The 26,581-nt window shown below is 40.3% G+C and overlaps 1 protein-coding gene across 1 annotated transcript; it reads left to right on the forward strand.

The window, feature by feature from the left end:
- Positions 1–270: 270 nt before the first annotated feature.
- On the forward strand, positions 271–24,594 carry trdn (triadin). The gene is made up of 8 exons (XM_038962591.1): positions 271–302; positions 1,441–1,688; positions 8,319–8,375; positions 9,550–9,681; positions 16,396–16,613; positions 16,836–17,787; positions 20,590–20,808; positions 24,551–24,594. The coding sequence occupies exons 1-8, from the start codon at positions 271–273 to the stop codon at positions 24,592–24,594; spliced, it is 1,902 nt and encodes a 633-aa protein (XP_038818519.1).
- Positions 24,595–26,581: the final 1,987 nt, after the last annotated feature.

Genomic DNA, 26,581 nt, shown 5'->3' on the forward strand with positions numbered 1-26,581 from the left:
CTTAATGATTCTGTCTGATGTACGTTGTTTTCTCTTACACGTCAGTTCCAATAAGAAAGGCTTGATTTGAACAAACATGAGCCTGGGTGTAAAACGTCTATTCAACAGTAATTCAAATAGACCTAGAAGTGAATCAGAGTATATATTGAGGGCACCCAGGAGAGGATAAGATCATACCAGTGTTTTGTTGGCTGACTCTATCAGACTGTATTACTGGCTCTCAATTACTGTCCTGAGATCAGTTGTCATGGAGAACTACTTAGGGTTCCCATGACAGGGACGTCAACTTCAGGCAGCAAGAGGTCAGGAGAGAGGTAAAGTAGATGTGTTGAAGCGTACATTATTTTTTATTCTTTTACAGCACCGCACATTTGCGTGAAGCATTCCATCACTATCCCCACTCCACTACTCCTGGATTCCAGGATAATACAACTCTGTAAATGCCATTACTGTAACCCTGACAAACACACTCAAATGCACATACATAAACACACACACACACACACACACACACACACACACACACACACACACACACACACACACACACACACACACACACACACACACACACACACTGTGCTAGTCGCAGTATGACAGTATGTATTGTATTTTGTTGAATCAAAGTGAGAAGAAGCAGGGCATATGGTGTTTGTTAGCAGAGCCTCTTGAGTCAGCAGATTGAGGTGATATGGGGACCCATAATCCCCCATTGCTGACAACAGGGTGCAGGCCATGGCGAAGAGATCCAACAGGTGGCCTGAGCCATGCTGGGCGAATACACACATGCACTTATTCTCTTTCTATCTTTCTTTTTCTCTCTCTTTCACACTCACAACATACATACGTTCATAAACATGCAACACACAAAAATCATGGGGTCTGGAGCGGCATTTCAGTCGGATACTATCTCTGTCATGGGCCGTCTAAGAAAACACACTAGAGACCCATGCCACCAGCAACAGCTTCTGTCTGGTTTGCACCGGCCTGATTTCACAGTATAAAAGCAGCAGATAACGTTTTAGAGACTGAACACCGCATTCTAACTATTGCACCTTCTCAAGAATCAATGGCTTATTCTGACCTAGTCTGCCACATTCTGGTAAATCGATGAGCAGCCTTGTAAAATGAATCCCGCACATAAAGGTCATATGCTGTGTTTGTAAGGAAGCATGGCCAGCCCATCTCTCTCCATTTAACATCAAATCAAATTGCCACGCTACAGAGATTTATATTCATTTAGAGAGAGAGCTCTTTGATGGCTAAGTCAAAAGATCACAGAGACAACACATTTCACACAAAACATTATATGGATTCCTTTGACACTGTGTACCATACAGTGTAGTACCTTCAGTGTATAGCTATTCCCCTGTCAAAAACTTGTCTCAGTGCAGTCTATTCATGAACTAACCCTTCACTGGGCCTTTATGGTTGGTTCAGCATCAGGCCAACAACCTATCTTTTGTCCTTTCTTCCAGCGCAATCCTTCACCACAACCATGGTCATTGAGAGCAAAAATGGAGAGGCAGGACACCCCCCAGCCAGGGTGACCAAGAGGACCGCGACTGACGACCTGTACACCACCTTCAGTTCCCCTATGGCCTGGATCCTGGTCGTAGCCCTGGTCGTCACCTGGTCTTGTGTGGCCATCATCATGTTTGATCTGATGGACTACAAGGGCCTCACAGGTAAGTCCTGAACCTTTCCTTTCCTCCTTTACTGTTCCTACCACCATGCATTGGGATGTTACTTATCTGTGTTAGGGATTCGTTTTTGCTTTCTACCTGATACATCATAAGTCTCTGTAGGTTAGAGCTAGGCTTCCTTCTTCCTTGTTGGGGCTCATTAGGATGAAAAGGGGCAGTAGTTTATGTGATGCATCATGCATTGAGTAATCTTGGTCATTTAGACTCTGGTTTTTAATGATGTGGATATAGATATGATCCCATTTTATACTATTTATACAAAAGTATGTGGACACCCCTTCAAATGAGTGGATTCGGCTATTTCAGCCACAACAACAGGTGTATAAAATCGAGCACACAGCCATGCAATCTCCATAGACAAACATTGGCAGTAGAATGGCCTTTACTGAAGAGCTCAGTGACTTTCAACGTGGCACCATCATAGGATGCCACCTTTCCAACAAGTCAGTTCGTCAAATGTCTGCCCTGCTAGAGCTGACCCGGTCAACTGTAAGTGCTGTTATTGTGAAGTGGAAAGGTATAGGAGCAACTATGGCTCAGCCACAAAGTGGTAGGCCACACAAGCTCACAGAACGGGACCACAGAGTGCTAAAAATCGTCTGTCCTCGGTTGCAACACTCACTACCGAGTTCCAGACTGCCTCTGCAAGCAATGTCAGCACAAGAACAGTTTGTTGGGAGCTTCATGAAATGGGTTTCCATGGCCGAGCAGCTGCACACAAGCCTAAGACCACCATAAGCAATACCAAGCTTCAGCTGGAGTGGTGTAAAGCTCACCGCCATTGGACTCTGGAAGAATGGAAACAGGTTATCTGGAGTGATGAATCACACTTCACCATCTGGCAGTCCGACAGTCGAATCTAGGTTGCCAGGAGAATGCTACCTGCCCCAATGCATAGTGTCAACTGTAAAGTTTGGTGGAGTAGGAATTATGGTCTGGGGCAGTTTTTCATGGTTCGTGCTAGTTCGAGTGAAGGGAAATCGCTACAGCATACAATTTGTGGTAATAGTTTGAGGAAGGCCCTTTCCTGTTTCAGCATGACAATGCCCGAGTACACAAACCGAGGTCCATACAGAAATGGTTTGTCGAGATTGGTGTGGGTAAACTTGACTGGCCTGCACAGAGCCCTGACCTCAACCCCATCGAACCCCTTTGGAATGAATTGGAAAGCTGACTGCGAGCCAGGCCTAATCGCCCAACATCAGTTCCCAACCTCACTAATGCTCTTGTGGTTGAATGGAAGCAAGTCCCTGCAGCAATGTTCCAACATCTAGTGGAAAGCCTTCCCAGAAGAGAGGAGGCTGTTATAGCAGCAAAGGGGAGAGGCCAACTCCCTAATAATGCCCATGATTCTAAAATGAGATGTTCGATGAGCAGGTGTCCACATATTTTTTGTCATGTAGTGTAAATAGTCCCTCTTCTAAGGTTTGTTTAATAATTTAGCCTTAACCTTTAGCTTGGGTGAAACAAGTTCATAGATAATGGCTAAAACAGGAGATACAGGAATGCAGCGAGCTCAGTGAAAGCGATAAGGCCCAGTAGCTTGTTGTTTCCAGGCTGGCACTACTTTATCCAACGGCGTGTGGGCTCTCAGGGTAGCCAGGAGCTCATTGTCTGGTTACTAATAGTACTGACAGTGACAAAGATAGATAGGGCATAGCATTGCAGTTTACTGGGCCTGGGCCCTATCTGCAGCAGTTGCTGAGAGGGTTTGGCAGAATTAGCCATGCCTCTCTCCCAGTCAAACAGTTTTGAGTCAAATAGCCAAATAGATTTACTGGTAGATTAGTTTTGAGATACATTGCTTCAGTCAGTAGGGATGTTATTGTATCACAGAATTATGATTGATATAGTTCATTACAACTGTTGCAGATGTAATGGTGAAACTCTCTGTAGAGGGAATGTGTAATGTATTGTATTCTTTCAAGTTGTTTTCAGTGTGATTTTGTGGTTTAAAAATAAAGTTGTACAATGACAATTTTCAGTGTTTGAGAGTTTGCTGTTTGCCGATGTGGATCAGTACGTGCGAGAAATTGTCATTGGTGTACATGAATTCTTTCTCCATTTTCATGTCATATGCCATTCACATTTCATTTCATGTAAAAGGTCTTCCATGTAAGACCTTGCACATACATTTTTGAAGCAAACTTCAAAAGTGGGCCACCATTGTCACGTACTGCAGATCCGATTAACTCACAAGTCACGATAGTAGTTGAAGGCTGACGTACTCTGGGGGCGTGGAGTCTAGTCCACCAACCCAAAAGTCATTCTAGCCTTCACTGAAATCACATGCACCTCACTCCCTTTATTTATTCACTAGAGTTCCGTAGCGACGTTCACGCTCTCATTTCTAATCTAGTTTCCTCCTCTTTTCACCCTGTCCATCCCCATGTGCCATCCTGTTCCCATCCAATAAAAAGATCATACATTATACTGTGACGACCCCTGTTTGCCACCTGGTAAAGACTCTCTGCCTGCAGTGTAGTGCTCATACCCATCTGTGTGTTCGCTTCCGCTCTGCTACTAACAACCTGCATGCTTTAATTGCTGACAGGGAGCAATTGTCACACACTCCAGTCAGTGTTGTGGTGGCTTGATGCTACGCAATAATGGATTCATGTACACATGGTCCATCAAGTGTTGATTCTGGTTCATTCAAGGCTGCACAGGTTACATCTGGTACTAAGTGAGTCTGTACACCTTTTTCACACTAGTAGATTATCGCAATTGAAGTGGACTATTTTGCCTAATAAAACTCACGGTAATGCAGAGATACAGTGTCTCCGTTCTGATGGTAACTCTGATGCCAACCATAGTTGTACATACGTTCATAAAGTCAGCCATAATCTCCCTATGTGAATAGTTTAAGGCTATAGCTTCCATGATAAATCCTTCACTGAACTGACTTATTGCTGCTTTGTGATTGGAAAGGTATACAGCCTATTTAGTAGTCACTTGACGTGTCATTTAACTAGCTACTATTTACCTTTTTGTTTGTTTGTAGTTTAACAAAACATACTACAATAACGCTGTAGTGTGTAACGCCGTAGTGTGTAACATTAAAGTAACAGTCATTACAAGAAATGTATGTGTGTGTGTGTGTGTGTGTGTGTGTGTGTGTGTGTGTGTGTGTGTGTGTGTGTGTGTGTGTGTGTGTGTGTGTGTGTGTGTGTGTGTGTGTGTGTCCATGTGTGTTTTTTACTTGATGTCCAGTGAAATGTGTTTAGTGTATGAAGTGCTCATTTGTGATGGATGTGTAGCTAACTGTACTATTTTAAGTTGGCTGTAGCATTTCCTGCAGCAGCCAATTTAATTTGACCAATTATTACATAACCAGAAAGCTTTAGAATCTATTGAGGCTGTATCACAGTACGTACTAGAATGTTTTGTGCCAGGTTAAGCTGTAAAGAATGGCGCAACAATTTGAGTGTTGCATGTTTTTTTGTGCCCTTACATAATTGAGCAAAATAGGCCACCACGATTATAGGAAAATATAAAAATATTTTTTAGATAATATTCGATAAGAGGTGCAAGAACTCAAGCAGAAGAACATTTGAGGTGACAGTACTCAGTTCAGGTGAGCTTCTGCCCAAGTCAAGTACAGCCTGAAATCACTATTATGCTACTGTCAAGTGGTCAGACATGAGCTTTTTAGTCTGATTTATTTGACAGTGTTATTTAGCCTTATTTCCTGGCAACATGATCCCAATTAATTGTGTGCCAATCGCTCCCATGCATCCGGCCTATGTTAACTTTAGTTGCCTTTCCCGTCTCAATTTTTGCACAATTGCCTTGATGCTAACATCAATAATGGCACATTGAGAGCATATCAGCTTGTGTTGGTGTTATTAACTGTGTGGTATTGAGTAATAACTCCTTCTGGCCATGGAGAATGCCTTTCTCTTTGATTGAGTTCTGCTTTTGAGAAGGATACACCAATCTGATGTGCTTTAATATTTATAATTGAATATTCTATGTTGCAGATAAGCCTGCAAGGAGAGATATAGATTTCCTCTACAATGCATACTACTGAGCATTGAATGTGGCCAATACCGAAGGTCATCTACGGAGGAATGACCTCCTGACCTCCTGAACCATTCCACATGGAATCATGGGAAGGAATTGACGCTGTGGCCATTTCTATCAAAGCCTCTCAGCCGAGTCATAACAATACAAGAGTCTTTATTAGGTGTAGAAGTCAGACTGTAGCTAAACTATGCCCTTGACCAATGTATTAAACAGTAGACATATTAATTGATAGCAAAAGGACTGGGGTCACGCATCCCTAAATTAGATTAGGAAAAGGGGGGTTATGGTTAGCTAAGAATATACCAGGGGATACTGTATGGCACCAGGACAACACATGTGGAATGGGAGGGTGATAATCACCACACAAAACCCTGGCACCATGGATAAACCCTTGAAAGGAAAAACAGGAGCTATGTACATATTAATAAATTACTAGATTTGCAAAAAAGAACAAACACGTACAGTATAATGTACATACCCATATGATATTAATCTTATATAAGGAAATGGCCTTTGAAGCCACAATCTTTGAGGACAATGTGTAATCTGCACCACAGTAAATGTATGTAACCAACATGTATCTTAAAAATAAGTAAATTATCTATCAGGTATCAATCTGTTCCAATCGAAAGGGTTTTGGTAAAATTGGCTTGTAAGACCACACAGTAATAGCGAAAGAAAGTCTCATGTTCTTGCTTTTAAGAATCGGGTAGCTATATATAGCACTAGGTCCCCTGTAGGATACTGAGCGGTATCACTCTGTCTCTCTCTATGAGGGATGGCTGTGTAGCTGGACGCCCTTTCTTAGACTGGTCCTCTCTGTTCATTTGAACCCCTCACTGTCAGAAAGGAGACTGCCAGAGACAGTGGAATTTACGGGAATAGCTAGAGTACCTGTCAGTCATCATTTCAAATATTTATAGTACTGGACCCAAGTGGATATACAACATGGAGTTTTGGAATTTGTATTATTAAATGTTTTGTATTTTTGTAGACAGTGGTTAGTGACAGCAGATGTCTTATTTCATCCCCACACCCATTAAATACTACTTTTTGAACACATAAAGAGGTACAGTAGCAGAGAAAATGCTAAATGATTTCACCAAGGTCACAAACTAATAGATGTGTGAAGCAAAAGGCTGTCTTCCCATTATAAAAATGTTAAATGACGAACCTGCCCATTACACAACCATTTAGTTGGACAGCAAATGGGTATTAAAATTGCACTTTTAATAAGATGCAATTTTTCCCACCATGACATTTCAATAAAGGGTGACACTGTGAAAATGAAATACTAAACCAACATTTTGGAACAATGGGCAAGAGTGCTGGCTGTGAGGAAATGGAATTCCCCTTGATGTGCACTGCATAGCCTGGGAGGCGTCCAATTGGAGTTGAATCAATTCTATTGCCATGCCTCCATTGCTTCCCGTTAGAGAGAGGCGGGTAGAGGGAGAGGGGGAGAGTGAGGCAGGGGAGGATAGGGAGAGTGAAAGGGAGGAGAATGAGAGAGAGAGAGGGAGGAGAGGGAGCGAGAGAGAGAGAAAACAGTGCTTTCATTAGCTCCTTCAACTTCCTGCTAAAGAGGGACACCTGCAAACTGGAGCCTGACGGAAGTAGTGTCAGAGACCTCCTGAATACAGGAATGAATGTGTTGCCAGGTGACATGGTGCTAGTTATACTGCCACCCACACTTCACTGGTTTCTCTAAACTAAACCCTCCAAAGTGTTTTGGAACAATCCACATAGCCTTTCCGTAATGAGGGACTTAGTTTGGAGGGTTGATTCCCTTTCCACTCCCAAGTCCCTTGCCTTCTTTACCACTTCTTTCAGGTTAATATGTCATTTATTTCTGTGGATTTAGTTGCAGTCTCCATGCCAGGAACCAGTGTAGATAGAGGACAATGTGAGGGGTTCAAATGCACAAGCATTGAGGGATATATTTTTTCTGCTTTATGACGTAGGTTGAAGTGCCAATCAAACAAATGCCACTGAATTAATCAGTATTTCATTAGTATTCCTAGTTGGAGTCAATTTCACATTGTTACTCAATGCCATGAATTTTGATGTACTGCTTCAAATCACAGCATTATGTTATTGCACATTATTTATTGGAACAAATTAATCAAGTCAATGAGAATACATTTCAAATAAAAACATGCCAAGCACAGAGGAAGAACTGTTGTTATAGCAGATTCAATAAAGAGTGAAAGACATACTGTGTTTGCTATAGTTACAGCACAGCACAGCATGTTGCTGTTCTATCCTGTTTCTCACTCCTATTGCACTATGGGTGTTTACTGTTCGTATGTTGATGTGTTCTCTACACTACGGCCGATCTTTGTTTCCATTGTGATGAACGTCTATGATGACGTTGAGTTCTTCTGTCACCATACGGTGGTTGTGAATCGTGAGTAATTGTGTCTCTGTGCCATTGTTTCTTGTGGTAAGACTGTCCAGTTCTTCCTCCCAGAATGCATCACTCTGGAGTCTGTTCTCCCCGCATTGATCATGTGCATGTGATGGAGACTGTTCACTGTCCCTGTCCCTGTGCCACTGCTTATGTACCTCTCCTCCTAACAGGGGTCTCCCCACCTCCCGCTGTCAGGAAAGTAATTAAGGATGCAGGAAGGTCTAGAGGCAAGCCATTATACTACGCTTTTAACTTTGTCATGCTGATTTGAGGCCTCTGAGGCCCTTAGTGAGTTTGGATTGACATACTGTAGCAACTAACTTTAAAGGAGAAGATAAAACTAATTAATTTAATAAAATTAAAGATAATACAATTGATTATAAGCGACTAATATAGCAAGTAATCAGTCCATTAACTCATGTTATGATAAATACCTTTGGATACACTTGAAATAAGCCTTTAGATATTGTCTTTAGCTGAAACATCTATTTGTTCTGAATTGCATAGACAATTAATTCCCACGTGAATATGTTCAATTCCAGGAACCAAAATGTTCCTTTGTTGAATTTGGCTATATCAACCGTGTTTCCTTAACCCACTCAGTCTGATTGAACACTACTATGGATTAAATAACTAACAATCACTCTCTTCTGAATATCAGTAATACTGCTTTGATAATTGATCACTAAAGAGCACCCAAGAGTCTAAAATGCAATCTCTAAAGACCAGTCAGTCATATTCTGCTGAGAGTTGTCACTAACACAGTGCTGGGGTACACTTCGCTGGCAGTGGTGTCTGACATGTCCTGTAGTGTGTTGCATGTTTACCTGTCATGGATGCCTATTGCCTTCTGTATGTCTCTGCCTCTGACGAAATGGAAATGTCTGTCTCACGCGGTTTGCCTGCACTGCACAGCAGAAAGCTGCAAAGAATGGCGCAACAGGTGGTGGTCTACACCGTATACAGACATTTGAAGTTACCCATTGGACCATGGATGGACAGAGGATATGTTATACTACATCACATTGGTTATAGTTGATTAGTTCCAAGCTATAGTTAATAGTCATGTGCACATTCATCTTCATATCTATAGTCTATATTGCTGAATTTGTTTCTGGGTATAAATTCCTTTGTTGTGATTTGCTTGTTCTCATATTGTTCTCTAAGTGCAGAACATTTGAACGGTGTACAGTATGATTGCATTTGAAAGATTAAGGACAGCATATTGTCAAATGACTGTTTTTATTGTGTATAATATAATGTGGTGGTAATTAATTGGGTATTCCTTAAGTCTTTTAGTCCAGGTTTAAGTGTGTGTAGAGAAAGGGTGTGTGTAAATGCATGCTGGCTATATTATGCTATTAAATCTTGGCTCACACAGCCTGTTCACCACACTCTCAGGAAGCATTCAGCATATCAGCTCGGACCCCATGAAAGTGGTGAACGAGGCGGTGGAGGAGTCCACTGACTGGGGCAAACTGCTTCTGACCTTTGTCTCCAGCCTGGTAGCACCCGAGGAGGAGGAAATCGAAGGTATATTTCACAAGTTGTCTCTTGAGCCACCCTAATAATAGATGAAACAACAGCAACAACAGTAACATAATAAATGAACCACCATGTTATTTCAAAAAGAAAAAAAGGGCTGACCCACTGTGACTTGACGAGTCACCTGGCAGGTCATGCCACATTCAACGTCAAGCTGTTTTAATTCTACCATTTCACTTCCACCATTTCACCTCTATAGGTTCACATATTCAGTTAATGGCTCCGCTGTAACAATTCAGCCCTTAAGTCTATATGGCTTAGGGTGTGATGCAGGATGAGTCTGGCAGATTGAGAACCTGTGAACCATAGCCAAGCTTCTTTCCAAGGCTAGCTTGTGGTTTAATAAACACTCAACACACGACTGTGTATACCACACATATCAACCCGACACTGTTTATCATATCTCATAGTAGATGATGTATTGTAATATTAAATACAGCACCACGTCCATCTGTACAAGCTAATAACAGAAACGTAGGAGGTCACATTCATTCCCAAATCCGAACTCCAAACTAAAGAACGGGACACTGTTTTCCAGCCTTTCACGCAGAAGAATTTTGAAGCGGAAGAACAAGGCTCTCGACCTACCTTTAACTCCTGTACCACATTTGTGTGTGACTGTTCTAAAAAAAGAAAATAAAGTCATCCAAAGAAAGCAGAAATCACCTCTCTCTCTCATCAATCCCTTGCTTGTGTCTTTTCACCACCCACTGTGCTCGCCATGCTCACTTTAATGTGCACATCTCATCTCCAAGCTTGCTCCAAACCATCATTATCAACATTATACTCAGCAGTTCATGTTAGGTGTCTTTCACAACAACATCAGCTCATACAGTTTACACAATGTTAGCTAAAGGATATCTGATATAGCCAAGGTGCTAATCTCAATTCCTTAGTTTAGCCTAAGATTCAGCTGGGTATTAAATGTATTTTTACCAGCCTTATTGAAACAGGAAGGCAACTTGACATCAGGCATTCAATTTCAATGACAACCTAGCAATTTACTTTTATAAGAGGAGTTCTAAGCATACCACAGTGTGGAGGACAACTACTGTACTACAGTTCAGGGACAAACTTCCTGCTAAACAGTAATGATTTGTGGCAGAGGAATGAACGCACAACAGTGTGATTTGGCAGAGCAAATGTATTAAGTCAATTTAGCAGCAGCACCACACATACAGTAGGCCTACAGCAGCCATTACTGAATCACAGTACAGAATATTAATGTAGGCAAATAAATGTAACTTACAGTTGTTGTGCAGTAAAGGGAACGCAGAATTTAGGCACTGATTTCAGTCCCAATGAAGAAACCAATGTAGTTTTAATATGAACACACACATGAAATTAGAGCTGGAGTGAATCAATTAAAACCTACACAGATGGACTAACTCTATACAGGCAGCTGCTGCATTATTGTTGTTTTTCTAAATCATACCATATGCCATTCATTACCGGGATGCACACACACTGTTATTAGGTCACTTCTATAAGGATGGTATTTCAGATAATAGTATTATGCCATCTGGGGATCAACAGTACCTCTGGCCTTAGAGCAGTGACCGTCTGCCTAGGCCAATAGAGTGCATTAAAATGTAAAAGGTACAGTAGGTATTGGGTAAAAACATGTATTAGGAAACAGGCATATAATGCACATTTGAGTTCATTAACAATACAAATGAACATACTGTATTGTATACATTCAGTATGACAGTAGCTTATCATCCGAAGGTGTCTGTCAGACAGACTAAAGTTTCTACATATCTCAACTGACCACTCTGCACCCCTCCTTACCTCGGTCATATCGGAATCACACTCACGCACGCACGCAAACACACACACACACACATGCGCGCGCACACACACACACACGTAACTGTGACCTCTGCTCCCTGTAAATGATGGAGAGAGTGAGTCTGTGGAGGGGTGGAGGTGCAAGACAAAGGGAGATAATAGAGAAAGAGAGAAAGCAAGAGGGAATGGCCGTCCCCACAATGGCTATGCATAGCTCAGTGGACTAATGCAGAAAGATGCTGACCTGCCTGGCGGTTTGACAGCTGTCTGTGAGTTACGACTCAAAGGGCAGAGACTATTTCGGTCTCACTTTAGAGTAGCTACTCTAAAACAGGCACACTGTCTCACTGTAGCCTAGCCACTCTAACCACTCTCAGGGCACAGTATAGTTTCCAGGTTATGACACCAAAGCAATGCCAACTTCCTAATAGAGAATCATAGCACTAAATAACAAATTATTAAATACATTTCTACCCTGGCCTCAGGATAAACTTTAAAATATTATTTGTTGCTTTAATTTATTTACACAACCTGGAAACTTTATCCCTCAGGCTAATGTGCTTTGAAAGGAGCTATATCTCAAACACATCCCCAAAACATCAAACACACCCTGGAGAACGAACATTTTCCTCTCACTTAACTTCTGAGGGGGGGAAAAAATCATCATAATGTGAATATCTGCTATTCATAGCTAGTGCCGGTTTAGCACAAACGAGGTTGGTGTATTTTCAAATCTCCTTTGAAGAATGGCTGACTAGTCCAATCATTTCACTAAATCCACCTTTGCTCTGAGATGCATAGTAAACAAAATGTAGCCTACTAGCTGTTGTTGCTGTTGTTGTGTAGCCTACAGTACTTTCATTGAGTTGACTTGTACTCTTTAGCTCCTTAGTGATTTTTAAGAGTTGAGAATAAGCTGCCTGCAGCTGAAGAAAAACCTTTCTTCCACTCTGATCCACATTCATAATTTATTCTGCCTTCATCAATGTTTTACTATATCTATTTGGTTGGTTCCTTTCTTAAACTGACATCTTTGTCGCCCCTCTGCTATTTAGGTGAGCTACATCCGGTTAAGAAAAAAGGTTTGTATTCATGCATCTATTAATTTTGCCGTTTACTTATTCATCAATGTATTATAAAAGCCGTCTCCTTCATGCTCTTTGTGCCACAGCTGTTAGGGAAAGGAAAACACCTCTTTGTCGAGAAATGCTTCCTGGCTATAGTGCTATTGTCAGTCAACGTGAACACTAACTCTTCTGCCTGCTACTCTCCATCCTGTTTCCTTAAAGGACTGACACAAAGCTACAGGTTATTGTGAGGACGTGGGCTTGGCTTTAGAGTTTAGCAGGCATCCGCATGACCTGAGATAACAAAATGCACTTATCCGGGCCACTAATGACGCTTTAGAAGTGAAAGCCTTGTTTCTTTCAGCAAGAGCTTAGACGTGCTGCGCGATTAGTCACTCCAAACCTGCTGCTGAAATGCAGGATCACTGCATGGAGTCAGACCTACAAGACCTACACCATTTGTAATCTGCTGTACAGATGTAGGATCTTAATTTGATCACCCAGTTGCAGGAGAACTTTCCTGCAATGCAGGACATTTTAAAACTTGTAGTGTATGTGGTTTAAAAAGGCTCCTGAAGTTTGTAATTTCCACTTGGAAATTTCAGACTTGATTTTCAACCCCTACAAAAATGTCCATTAATTATAATCCACACAATAATTCACATTTCCGGTTGCTGCAGGATCCTCCTGTAGCAAGCTGGCTCGTATTAAGATCCTACATCTGTAGGGTAAGATATGCTATACATGCTTGGCTGTGCCAGAGACCCTAACAGAATGTAGGCCTAAATCTCTCTTAACACACTGCTGTCTAATACCTAAGGATTCTGCCCTTCTATCCTTCTCTATGGTATTTTGAAACCATTCCATCGCTTATTTTTCCACCGCTTATCTACACTATGCCATTCCCCTCACACTCTTTAGAAGCCCTCACATCATTGACAAAACGCACAAGCAAAATAAAAGATTGACTAATGAAATGATGCGTGTTTTAGTTTTTTATGACCTAATCAAATTGGAACATTTCAACATTGATTAATGTAGGTTAGCTGTTCCACGTTTTAGGACTTGAAAAGGTGATTCAGGCTGAGGTTAATGGGGTAGATTTTGTGGAGTGTGATATTTTATGGATGATCACCTTGGCACTTAACTGTAAAACCGTCCCAAAAGATGTACGATGGTTCGTCGAAGAGTTACAAGCTGAGGCTGAAGGTACCATGGCCATGCTTTCCATGTTTATAGGTAAACATACATGTAGATGTTTACTATATGTAAACTACATTAGATCTAATGTAGTTCAACTAAAATGACAACGTAGCAAATGCACAAACCGGTAAGCACACTCAATGGTCATTTACTCTAATCATGCTATTGCGCAGTGCTAACAAATGCTTTTGTTGTTTTGTGGCTTTGCTAAAATGCTTAGTTTTCCTCCGCATAACCATCGTAGTAACTTGGCTACTTACAGTACTTTAACTTTGTATCCATAGTCACACGTTGTGTACTTGTCAAGGAACGTGGATCGTGTTTTAATATTTTTCTTTGTGTTCTAACCCTTTGCTGTTGGAATCCCCTTCCTTCCTACCTCATAGCTGCATTCCTACCATCCAGAAAACAAGGTCTGTGCCCTCCTGTTCTTTATATGATGCTCATATTGAAAACTACTTTGTCAGGAAATAACATCAGGCATGTGATGATGATCGATACATCTTTTTGATGGGAATGAGGCATTTTGCTGCGTGACGTAAGCGGTCATTTGCGCTGTCGCCAGAGCAACTTTTGGAAAATGGGTGCTATCCTGTCAATAATTGCTATGTAATGTGATATTACTAGCCTGTATCTGTGTGTAACTGCTGGCTCTATTTGTTCCCAGACACCGTAATTATACTCCCAGGAGCTACTCTAGACAACTTGTCCAGTAGCCTTAATTCATGATCACTGTAATATATGGTCACTACATGTCTTCTAGATGTTTATTTTGTAGTAGGAAAAATCGAATAGTACAATAAAATTCAGCAAATACACATTTCAACTGTCGTAGTCGATTGCAGTTGTTAAATAGACCACTACAGCTTCTCTCGATGTATCTTATTATTTGGTAGTACTATGGTACAAATAGTATTAGATAAGGACACAACTCATTTGTGTGAGCATGAATTCACCGATACTGCATCTTGTAAACACATGTTTCAATGTGAATACTGCCCTGCAAACAATAATGAGTATTTAGGACGTCCCTGGGACATTATGAAATGGCCGCCTAAAGTCTTCACGGCGTTGTGTCATGGTCCTGTGGAGGTTTTGTCTAGTTCCCGGTTTGTTCTGAGGACGTCCCCAATGATGTTTGTAGGACGTTCTTAGAACATTTTGTCATGGTACCCTGGATGTTTTTGTCTACTACCTGGATGGTTCCGGTGATGTCCTCAAGGACATTTATAAGATTCTCTTAGAACGTTCTGTCATGGTCCCCGGGAGGTTTTTGTGTAGTTCAGGGCTTGATCTGGGGACGTCACCTGATTCGTGCAAAGAAACGCTCACACCTTGTTATTGTTGTTACTGTTGTACCCCGTCAGAACCCAGAGTAGAAGCTTGTTTTACGCCAATGTTTGTAAACAAAGAAAATGTCAAGAAAACACCATAAATGTAAACAAACACTATATAGCCTCAAAACATCGTTAAAACCCTCAAAGGTTGATGTCCGTGCCCCAGCGGAAATCTAATTAGCATTAAAAAAAATCCCCATAACAATCCAACAGCTAAAGCTAGAGATATCTGTTTAGTGCAAAAATAAGGGGTTAAACACATGACAAAAATATATCTGATCTTTCTTATACCTCTCAGATATAGGACAGACACTTCAGAACAAACTTCTTTTTGATATTTTTGGGGGGACTATCTGTTGTTCCATGTAGTGAATCGGTTATTCAATGCGTTTGTATGGGCTAAAAGCAGTAAGGCCATAATATTTATTTTTGATACTTAAAATTCTAAATGAAATATCAAAATTATCCTTGGCACGACCTTCTTAAAACAATTCCATATAGCTTAGTAGAACCCCCACCATGGATGGTCAGTCCTTGCATACATAGCTCTGTCTATGAATTTGAGAGTGATGATATTTCTCCAGCCCCAACCCTCAGCTCTTTACTAAAACGGGGTTGGGAGGAGGCTTTGTTATTTGTTCTACTGCTGGTTGCTGCTTTAATTCTTGACAGGACTTTGTATTGTTTGGTTTTGTTCTGTTCTGATCTGTTGTTTTTTTTTGGTCTGGGGTTCTAAATGTTTTGGATTGCTTTTCATACCCAGCATCATAACCATGAGAGTATTCTCCCTCACTACCACAGAAAATAACAACTCTTCACTGACAGAATTACTCTTTGTGAATTGACAATTTCTGAACTATTATTTTCCTCAAACAAGTCAACATCTGCAAGTATAACTATATATGCATTTGTCATTTTGTATGGAGTCAGTCTTTGAGGTGTCCTGCATGGAACACTGTCATTATGTTTACGCCACTGCTGCAATGTACTGTAATGTAGAGAAAGCATTATATTGGCCATATTTATGATATGGAATAATGATAATGGTAGCACAGCACATACACACTGAGATATTCATGTAGTGTAAACTCACTACTAGGTGTATATGTCTCAGGTGAGAAGAGAGCAGCTTGTCAGGTGTAAGCATTATGAGTACACAATAAAGATATTGTGTTAATTGTGTTGCAGTGTGTTGTGTTGTCTTGAAAATAATGAATTATGGGCCTTATTGTTATTGTTATTGTTATCTTTTTTGGTTACGGCCCACTGCACTGAATGTCACTTTTACGCTGTTAATTCTGTAGTTGCAGGGATGTTTGCCGAGGAAAAGGAACCAGTTGCGGAAGTAGAGGAGGAGGAGGAGGAGGAAGAGGAAGATGATGTAAATGAAGTGGAAGATGAGGAAGAGGATGGAGAGGATGAGGATACGGAAGAAGATGAGGAAGATGAGGAAGAAGATGATGAGGGTGAGGAAGAGGAGGAAGAAGATGAAGAAGATGAGGAAGAGTCTGAGGAAGAGGAAGCAGCAGCTGAGGCCGAGGTAGATGAGGATGATGATGATGACGATGATGATGATGGTGAAGCAGATGAAGAGGACTCTGCTGCAGCGACTGAAGAATATGATGATGAGGATGAAGAGGTGGCTTCAGAGGCTGATGATGAGGAGGGTGATGATGAGGAGGGTGATGATGAGGAGGAAGAAGTGGCTTCAGAGGCTGATGATGAGGACGATGATGAGGAGGAGGAGGAAGAGGTTGCTCCACAGGCTGATGAGGAGGAGGAGGAGGAGGAGGTGGAAGAGGCTGTTCCAGAGGTGGCTGCTGCTGAGGCTGATGATGAGGAAGAGGAGGAGGAGGAGGAAGAAGCAGCTGCAGCTGATGAGGTGGCAGAGGAAAATGAAGGTGAAGATGAAGCTGCTGCAGAAGTCATTGCTGAGATTGATGAGGATGAGGGCCCCATTCTGATTGATGTTGATGACACAGAGACAGAAACTTCTGCTGGAGATGATGGAGAGGAGGATGACACCATAGCTGAAGCTGAAACTGAAGCAATTACAGATGAGGATGCCAGTGATGCTGCTTCCACTGATGATGATGATGATGATGGTGATAATGAAGAGGATGAAAATGCTGTAGCTGGTCCTGCTGCTGCTGCCAGTGATGAAGCCACAGATGATGCTCCTGTTTCGACTGCAGATGATGATGATGATAATGTTGATGAGGAAGATCATAGCATAGATGTTGACCAAACAGATGACGATACTAAACCCATTGACCTAGAAGATGACGATGATGACGATGATGATATCAAAGTCGATCTTGCTGATAGTGAGGATATGGATATCTCAGACACATTAGCTGAGGATACAACTGATGACTCTACAGATTTAGAGGACACTGATGATGATGATGATGGCAAAGTCAGTGAGGACAGTGGTGCCGATGACGATGACAAAACAGTCGAGGATTCAGGAGAGACTGTTAGAGATGTCTCAGACATTTCTGATGACACAGAAGACGATGATGATGATGATGATGATGAGGTGAAGGATTCAGCTGAAGAGATCGGCAAAGAAGATGACGATGAGGATAATGAAATCACAACAGAAGCCTTTGATAGTTCACCACCTGAAGAAGATGATCTATCCAAGGATGACGACGATGATGATGATGACATTGATGACCTTCTTTTGACAGGTATTGACCAATAACTTTCATTACATTGATGTTTCATCATCATGGATAACCCTTATACCTGTGTAGTAAATGAGAAAGATAATATCATTAATACATTGTTATCAACTAACTGGTCAGAATTAAAACTAGCTGTCTGTTTCACAGGGTACATTATTGATATTACTATTCATGATTAGTACCGGACTGAAATCTGATATACAATATAGATAAGCGTTAAAATGTGTCTGAATATTACACACTTTTTACTGATCCATAATAGAACAATCTGTCTTAAAGCAAAAGCTTTCTTAGAGTTACTGTCACATTATACAGCATCGCAAAAATATATATATTTTTTATCCATGAGTGATGGTTGGGGATTTATCATGATGTTAGTCCAATAACTAATACATATTGTTCCTGGTATCAAGGCCTTCAATCATATTGATATATTTAGCATTAATTGTTACCTAAAGACTGCCCATGATATTTAAAATGGTATTCAATTATGATATTTGACACAGATAATATAAAGATTGTAAGGAAGCCTCATGATGGAAGGATGGAAGACGTATGAATACAGTGATACAATAGTACAATTAATGAGTATAATACATTTGTTATTGTCAACCAGAGTGGCCCAGGTAGATACAGTAAAAACAAAATATGATCTTCTGTTCCTCAGTACATAATGATATTTTACGTTTCAATGGCAACCACCAAAGAAGATGGTAGTTGCCTGGGTAATGGGATTCTTTCTCCCTCTGTAACAGGGCCTGTGTAGATTGTATTTTTCCCAATATCAGACTGATTAGCCACCACAACAAAACAGGAAAAATTATAACACATTATTGTTTTCGTGACCAGTGGTGTAAAGTACTTAAGTAAAAATACTTCAAAGTACTACTTAAGTGGTCTTGGGGTATCTTTACTTTACTATTCATATTTTGAAGAAAATAATGTACTTTTTACTCCATACATTTTTCCTAAGACCCAAAAGTACTCTTTATATTTTGAGCGCTTAGCAGGACAGGAAAATGGTCTAGTTCACCCACTTATCAAGAGAACATCCCTGGTCATCCCTTCTTTCTCTGATCTCGTAGACTCACTAAACAAACACAAATGCTTCATTTGCTAACCGTAACAAATGTACAACATAAAAAATAGTGACGTCTGGTTTGCTTGATATAAGGAATTTGAAATGAGTTCTACTTTTGATACTTAAGTATATTTTAGCAATTACATTTACTTTGACACTTAAAACCAAATACTTTTACACTTTTACTCAAGTAGTATTTTACTGGGAGACTTTCCCTTTTACTTGAGTCATGTTCTATTAAGGTATCTTTACTTTTACTCAAGTATGACAATGGGTACTTTTCCACCACTGTTCGTGGCACACATTTTGTAATGTTCTGGTTTAGATCAATCGAAAAAAGTCTTATTTGGACATATTTCAAGATGATACACTGGTTTGGTTTGGCAGCGAACCCACCAAGACATGAGTATTAATTACATCAGGTGAGGAGATGTGTGTGGCCATGCATGTTCTGGGGGTTCTGATAGAAATCCCTGTATTCATGCTGTGTAGATCAGAGGGTAGCAGCTGCTGTTGCTCTGTAGGGTTGCCAGCCCAGTACCCCTTTAAGGCAGGGGGTACCAGAGTCAGCTTTCATGTGTGAACTTGCCACTTACCAAGCTACTGTGGCTAGCTATTTTTTACTCCAGCAGTTGAAGTTGACGGTGTATGTAGTAGGTGTTGTAGAAACAATAGTATTTTACTCATGATTTTTGAAATTGAAATGCATTTATAATTCATTATCTTATATCATATTTGTTTATCATAATTACTCACCACAGGCACAGATTTTACTAATATGTCCCCGTAGTCTAGCTTTAATAGTTAGTAATAGTGTAATAGTTAGTAATGGTTTAATAGTGTAATAGTTAGTAATAGTTTAATAGTTAGTAATAGTGTAATAGTTAGTAACAGTGTAACAGTTTAATAGTTAGTAATAGTCTAATAGTTACTAATAGTGTAAAAGTTTGTAGTACTATAGCAGTAGTCTATTACTAATGACACTGGCTTGAGTAAAGATACTTAGTTTCTTCCTTCTTTGTAAAAATGTTGAACCTCGAATTTGTTATCTAAATGCTTTTGGCTATACTTAAACGTTATCATGCAATGTACCAGTGCTCATAGGTTAGTCTATTCATATTGAAACCGTCATGATATTTATTGCCAAAAGATGCCATTCTTCCATTCATCCAAGATGCCATTCTTCCATTCATCCAAGATGCCATTCATCCGTTCATCCAAGATGCCATTCATCCATTCATCCAAGATGCCATTCTTCCATTCATCCAAGATGCCATTCTTCCATTCATCCAAGATGCCATTCTTCCATTCATCCAAGATTCCATTCTTCCATTCATCCAAGATGCCATTCTTCCGCTGCGCCACTTGAGAGACCCCTGATTAGATTTTCTAACATGACTAATTGCATGCATTACAGTAACACCGCCCATTGAAGAAAAGTAACCCCACTTCTGAAGAGGCTAAAGAGAGTGAAATATAGGAGGAAAAGACAGAGGAGATCGCAGATGCAAATGAACCATCGTTTCATGCTTTTCTCACTCGTGGAGGTCAAATGTTTACCAAATGTTATGTAACCTACTGATGTTAGTAGCATATTATTCCATTGAAAGTCGACATGACCCTTACAAAAGCTGTATAATATCCCCTAACGTTAAGTTTGGTTCTGCATTGATGCATTGAATCCTGGCAAAACTATTTAGCTCCAGCTGTGAATATATTCTCAGAGATCATCCTTTCAGAAGCACCGGAGGAGGAGGAGACTGAGGAAACATCTGCTGAACCAGAACTGACAATAGAGGAAGCTCTGGAAGAGGTAGTGGAGGAAGGGACAGCAGAGCCCAAACCTGAGGAGGAGGTAGAACCCATCACTGAACGAGAGGGGTTAGCACCAGAGCCCAAGAGGGTATTACCTAAACCCGAGGAGGTAGAACCTGCAGCCGAAGGTAAATAAAAAGAGGGGGTTGATGTTAGACACAGGATGAGAGGAGATAAGAAATAGGTCGAAGAAGAGAAAAGGGTCATGTTCCATAGCAATTTATCTATGTCATGTGTTCAATTAATTGCTACACAGATATTGAACAGAGTTGACAGTGTACAGTCGGAGTGCTTGAATAGAGGGAACGAGGGAGTAGAGTAGGAGGAGCAGGGGGGTGGGAGTGGAGAGAAAGGCTTTAGGCCAGTTCTTTGATCTCTCTCCATCTTCTACATTACTCATTCTCCCAGCTGTTCTTTTCTATCAATATGAAATATATGTCTGGCGGTTGGCATGTCTGCACTGAAGACTGTGTCACAGGCTGTGCCACTAACTACCTCAGAGACCTGATCAATAACAGTGGTCTGGCTTTGAATTTTTCAACTTTACCCTTACAGCTTTAGTTCAGCACTCCGTCTCTATTGCTGAATCATCTTATGGAGAAAGAAATGCATGGAGAAGGATATTTACTCTTTCTGTACGTTTACTTTAACAGATTTGCCAAATGGTCAACAACATTCAAATAGGCTAATTAAAATATGACCAAAAATGATCCCCTCACAAAGACTTTAATCAAACCTTTATCAGAATGATATAGAAGCTATGCATTCCGTTGAGGTACCTCAGCTTGAAATTACATATTATCTGACCTGGTAGCAGTGAGAACGATAATAATTTTATATGGTTGAGTTGTGATCAAAGGAATATTTTTGCTGCTTGAAGTGCCATACTTACACTAAGAGGCTTGGCAGATGTTTTCCCTCCAGTGATATCGGACCCCATACAGAATGGCCATGGTCACATATAAACAGAACAGCTGAACCATCCACAACTGCTACAACATATTTGTTTCATTGTGATTTGACATTCAGGACACTCATCACACAGCCAAGATATAATTCCATTCTCAATGTTTGGGGATTGCCATTCCCATTTCTGTTTACATTTGGAGACACGCTGTGAATGAACTGATCTGCAATAGGAGGGAAATGTGATGTGACTGGAATGGAAATGTATAGATTTCTCTGGGTTTCAAGAGTAAAAGAGATGCCCAGATTACCTCGGGTAGAATACAGGAGTGCAACTGGAAATGACAGTGTAGCTCCCACAAAGCTAAGGGTTGTAGTGGCTCTGAGGTATACATCTAAACATCTAATAGGCTGGAGACAATTTCATATGATTGTACAGGAGCCATTGTCATCTAATAGCGGTGAGCAAGTGTTTGCATGAAAGACCATCATCTTCACTCTCCGATAGTCCCTATCGGGAGGAGGTACACTCTGCACAGCCAGAGTCCCTGTCGAGAGGCAGGACAGGATCGTCTACAGTATTAGAGGGAAATCATGATGGCCTTTGATGCAAACCCTTGTTCATCGCTATTAGATGATGATATAATGCCATGCCTCTCATTATATTTTAGGTCAATGGTATTGCTTCCTAGAGCTATTTTGAATGATATAGTCAAGTAGGACGTGTAAGGATGTCGAATTCTGACATTTGATAAAGATATTTTTTGTTTTCAACCGAGCTTGCTAGCAGACTTCTGTGTTAGCATGACCACATTTTGCATTCAGCTAAACATCTGAATAATTGAAAAGCCATAGAACGTCATCCATACCACCACAGTATTTGTTATTGTCACAACCACAAGGCCATTCCACAGCAATACGAGCAATTCCACGATAACAGAATGATGCTATAACAGAATGATGCTATAACAGAATGATTACTTAGCTTTTCCACTTTAAAATGTATCCCAAACAAAAACCAATGATTGCAAAGTTAAACAAACCATTACAACTCTATGCACAAGGACGACTTTTGAGAAATTCCACAGAAAATTGGACACATTTACTTGGAAGAACAGTGCAGATGAAACGTTTTGTAACAGAATGACAGCACAAACTGCACGACCCGTCCTTCTGTTATCAAACTTTGTGTCTGCACTGCTCTTCAAGTAAATCTGTTTTTGTAACATTGTCAGTAGAGTTGTATAGTCTGTGCAATCATTGGTTTTTGTTTGACATACATTTGAAAGTGAAAATCGGAGTATCAGCATCATTCTGTTACTGTGGAACTGTCCATACGCTATTGTAGTGGTTCCCAGACTTGGGATCAGGAACCTATGTGGGGTTCCCTGATATTGAAATGGGGCCTCTTGAGAAAATGTGTTATAATTCTTAAACAAATTAAGAACATAGGTATATCCAACCAAGTCAACTAACTGTATTGTACACTGTTAGACTACACCTGGAGGGCAGTATTATGTGTTGAGGCAGCCTGGGGTAGACTAGTATTGAGTAAATATAAACACACAGCGATAACAGGCAAGATAACATACTAATTGGGGTCCCATGATTTTTTTGACATCAATTTGTGGAGCAGAAAAAGGTGGGGAACCCCTGTCCTATTTCCTCCAAAATGCAGTAGATGGGAATCTAGGTTCTGAATCCACACAGTGGACTTCCTTACAGGAGCGCCTGTAGGCTAGCCTGAGAGGAACAACTCCCCTTTGCCCCTGCAACTGTCTTAGAAACATGATATCATAAAACTGGTATGGATTCACTGTCCATTCTGATGTGGCAGACATGGGCTTTGTAAAGATGTATTTATTGAATACTGTTCTGTTTATGCACTTGTTGACTTTGTCAGCTGTAGTGTTCGCTTGCACAACGTTAGCTTACATGCATTACATACATTTAGATCATTTTGTATACCAATCACTCCTATAGGCTACACAATACTCTTCTAAACTAAGTACAGATGTCCACTTACAGTGTACTGTATGAGTTATTCATTCTCTTCAGAATCCGAGGACACCTTGCCACGACAAAAAGTATTATGTTAAAGGGGAAGGGAAACACTAGGATTCAGAACGCCAGCTAACATGTTTAGTATTAGTGGATTGAATACATCTCTTGCTTAGATTTACTTCCTGAAGTGTTTCTATTCCCCTTTAATGTCTGTGGAACTTTCAATTTTTCTTCTGTCTCGTGAAGTGGTTTGACCTTAAGCTTCGAAACAGCATTTGTTGATAACTGTTTATTTTTGTCATGTCTTGCAAAAGGCTCTACTTAAACTGGAATGAAAAAACGTGTCCATCAAATGAGCATCTATTGTACACTAGATGTTCTGTTGTGTTTGTAGCTGGTTGAGAAAGAAGGACAATGTTCCCGAACTACAGTTTGCGTAATAACATATATTTTAATATGATAGAAAGGGAAACTAGTAAGTATACAAATGAACAGCAAACAGATACATGAGTTTATAGTGTAACGGATCAGTGATCATGACATGATGATCTTATAGTTTCATTTTTCCTGTTTTGTCCTACAGCCATAAAGCATTTACCTGTTGATGATGAGGACGTACGCAGTTTCTTCTCTAGCACGCCTGTTCAAACTACGAAAGTATAGTTCACAGAAGACTGAAACAATCAAACCTCCGTATTTTTAAATATGTCCTCCCCGATGATCATGTATTAGACCACATGGTTGAGTAGTATTGTTTTGGGGCTAAAATCTTTCCAATGAGATCAGTCTCAATGTCCCCCGAAAGCATCTGAGAAGCAGCTCCAGATTTGATTTCTGTAGCATGATATTTGGATTTACACAAACTGGAAGTATTGCGGTATCCTTAAATTGTATTTCCCAAATTAAGCATATGGCCTCAAACGCTATGGTAACCACCATTCTTTTCTCTGTTATCTGCAGCTTTGTCATGTGCCACTAGTTTCAGCCAGATAGGTTCGCTGTGAAGATCTCATCTCTCCAGTGAAAGGTTGCCGTTTAATCAAAATGTGTCACATTAATTCTGACAAATTCAAGCAATCCAGATTTCTAATAAAGCTGTCATATTCGCATCCTGTGACTTACTGTCTCCACTTTTCAAATTAATTCCAGTCATAACCTTTTGATTTATGAATGCATAATGTAAACGCTACAGGAGCTCTGACTTTTACAGAAGGAAGCATGCTTATTGTTCGCTCTGAAAAGCACTTTTTTTTGGGGTGAATATTGATTTTCCAAGAAAAGAAATCTCCCTCTTGGTTGAATAATTAATTCTATTAATTGTCTGTGATTCACCTACCTTTTCTTTTCCCCTGTCCTTGGAGCATATTACCACATGTCTTTTATGAGGTGATATCTGTGTGACATCAAAGAAAAAGAGCTCCACCTTACATTTACATTGATTGATTATTTCGAAGAGGATTTAGTATACCAGACCATTTTGCTGTTTATATATTTATTAGTATTGATCAGTAAATCTACTTCTTTTTCAGAACTAAAGGTCAAGCAAGCTGCTCCTCCTGCAGAACAAGGTATATCAGAGCATTGTTCTGTAATGATCTGAATATAAGTGAAAAGGAAACAATTAAAAATAGGGAATTGCACATTTCAATGATCTATTCCGCTCTATGTAGTCTTAAAGCTATGCATTCCATTTTACAGTAGTGTGCCCTTGTATGCATTCGTCCAAGCCCAAAGAGGCCAAAAGTGAGCCAACGGAGGAGAAAGGTATTAATATACCGATAATAGATCAATATCATGCATGGTTGTGGAGAAGTGAGAGCCATTCATTACTAACCCCTTTTTATCTTTACCATACCTTCGTCTGATATTATTTCTCATAGTAAGGGCTGTGTTCCCCTATGAGCCAGATGCATTTGTATATGACAAATATTGGAGTGATTCTTTCTGCATTGCTTTAAATCAAATCAAATCAAATTTTATTTTTCTTTAGTCTTGAATTCATCTTGAATGTAGAACTGGCTGTAGGGAGAAGCTTTACAAATGGCAAGAAGTATCCTCTGACTTTGAGAGGATCTTCTGTGTAGTAGACTCAACATCTGTTTCTGTTTCTGACTTATGAGTCTATTGGCAATACTTAAAAGTTTGGTTTGGCGATATCCGTGTTGTAAGTTCCATTTGGGGCTTAAATGGTGTTGTTGACATGCTAACTCTCAAGTAATGCGAAGTCCATTGTTACAACTTGCAGTGTTTCTACCAAACATATATTAAAAGTTCAGTAATGACAATCCTCAGTGACTTCATATTGCGATATGGTTGGTGTTTCCTTGGTTTTGCTTCTCAAAGTCGCCATCTAGTGGAGAAGTTTAGATAAGCCACGCATTAGGGTGCATTTCACTAACTGCCGGTATATCTGTGACATATAGCTAAAAGTGTCAAGAGGGAATTAGCCAGGGAAGGTATGTTAGAGTCACTTTATCCTTCGTGTGGTTAGGAATAGCATCACAGTAGTGTATCTCTTCTTGCTCCCTACGGAGGGTGTTGGTCGCTGTTGAAGTAAGAGCTTATATAGAAGTAGAGGAACAGGAATGCGAAGCCGTTAACATGCCCAGAGCAGCACTCTTAATATGTAACTCTCAGTGTGTAAAAATGTGTAGGGCGGCAGGTAGCCTAGCGGTTAGAGCGTTGGACCAGTAACCAAAAGATCGCTCGAATGCCCTATGGAAAGTACTATAAACTGTGATCCATGTATGCTGTAAATTATATGCACCAGTGACGCTGGTTTCACGTTTTTGCATGTTTTTGTAAGATTTCACTTGAAGTGTTCAGATGAAGTGTGTTTTTGTCTTAATAACATGTTTGTAACTGGAAGCACGTTGAGACCTCAGAGAGCATGGCAGTATTGAAGCTTGCTGCAATAGGCACAATGCTGGCCCCTGCTGTTTGAAAAGAGGTAAATCTACATTGGTGATGGATACAGTATGTCTATATCTA

Source organism: Salvelinus namaycush, chromosome 24 (assembly GCF_016432855.1).
Source record: "Salvelinus namaycush isolate Seneca chromosome 24, SaNama_1.0, whole genome shotgun sequence".
Lineage (NCBI taxonomy): Eukaryota > Metazoa > Chordata > Actinopteri > Salmoniformes > Salmonidae > Salvelinus > Salvelinus namaycush.

Excerpts from the sequence above, each read along its gene's own strand:
- trdn (XM_038962591.1), top strand. The coding sequence starts at position 271 with ATGACAGGGACGTCAACTTCAGGCAGCAAGAG. Across the intron at positions 303-1,440 it reads TCAACTTCAGGCAGCAAGAG|CATCAGGCCAACAACCTATC; the intron begins GTCAGGAGAGAG and ends TGGTTGGTTCAG. Across the intron at positions 17,788-20,589 it reads TGATGACCTTCTTTTGACAG|AGATCATCCTTTCAGAAGCA; the intron begins GTATTGACCAAT and ends ATATATTCTCAG.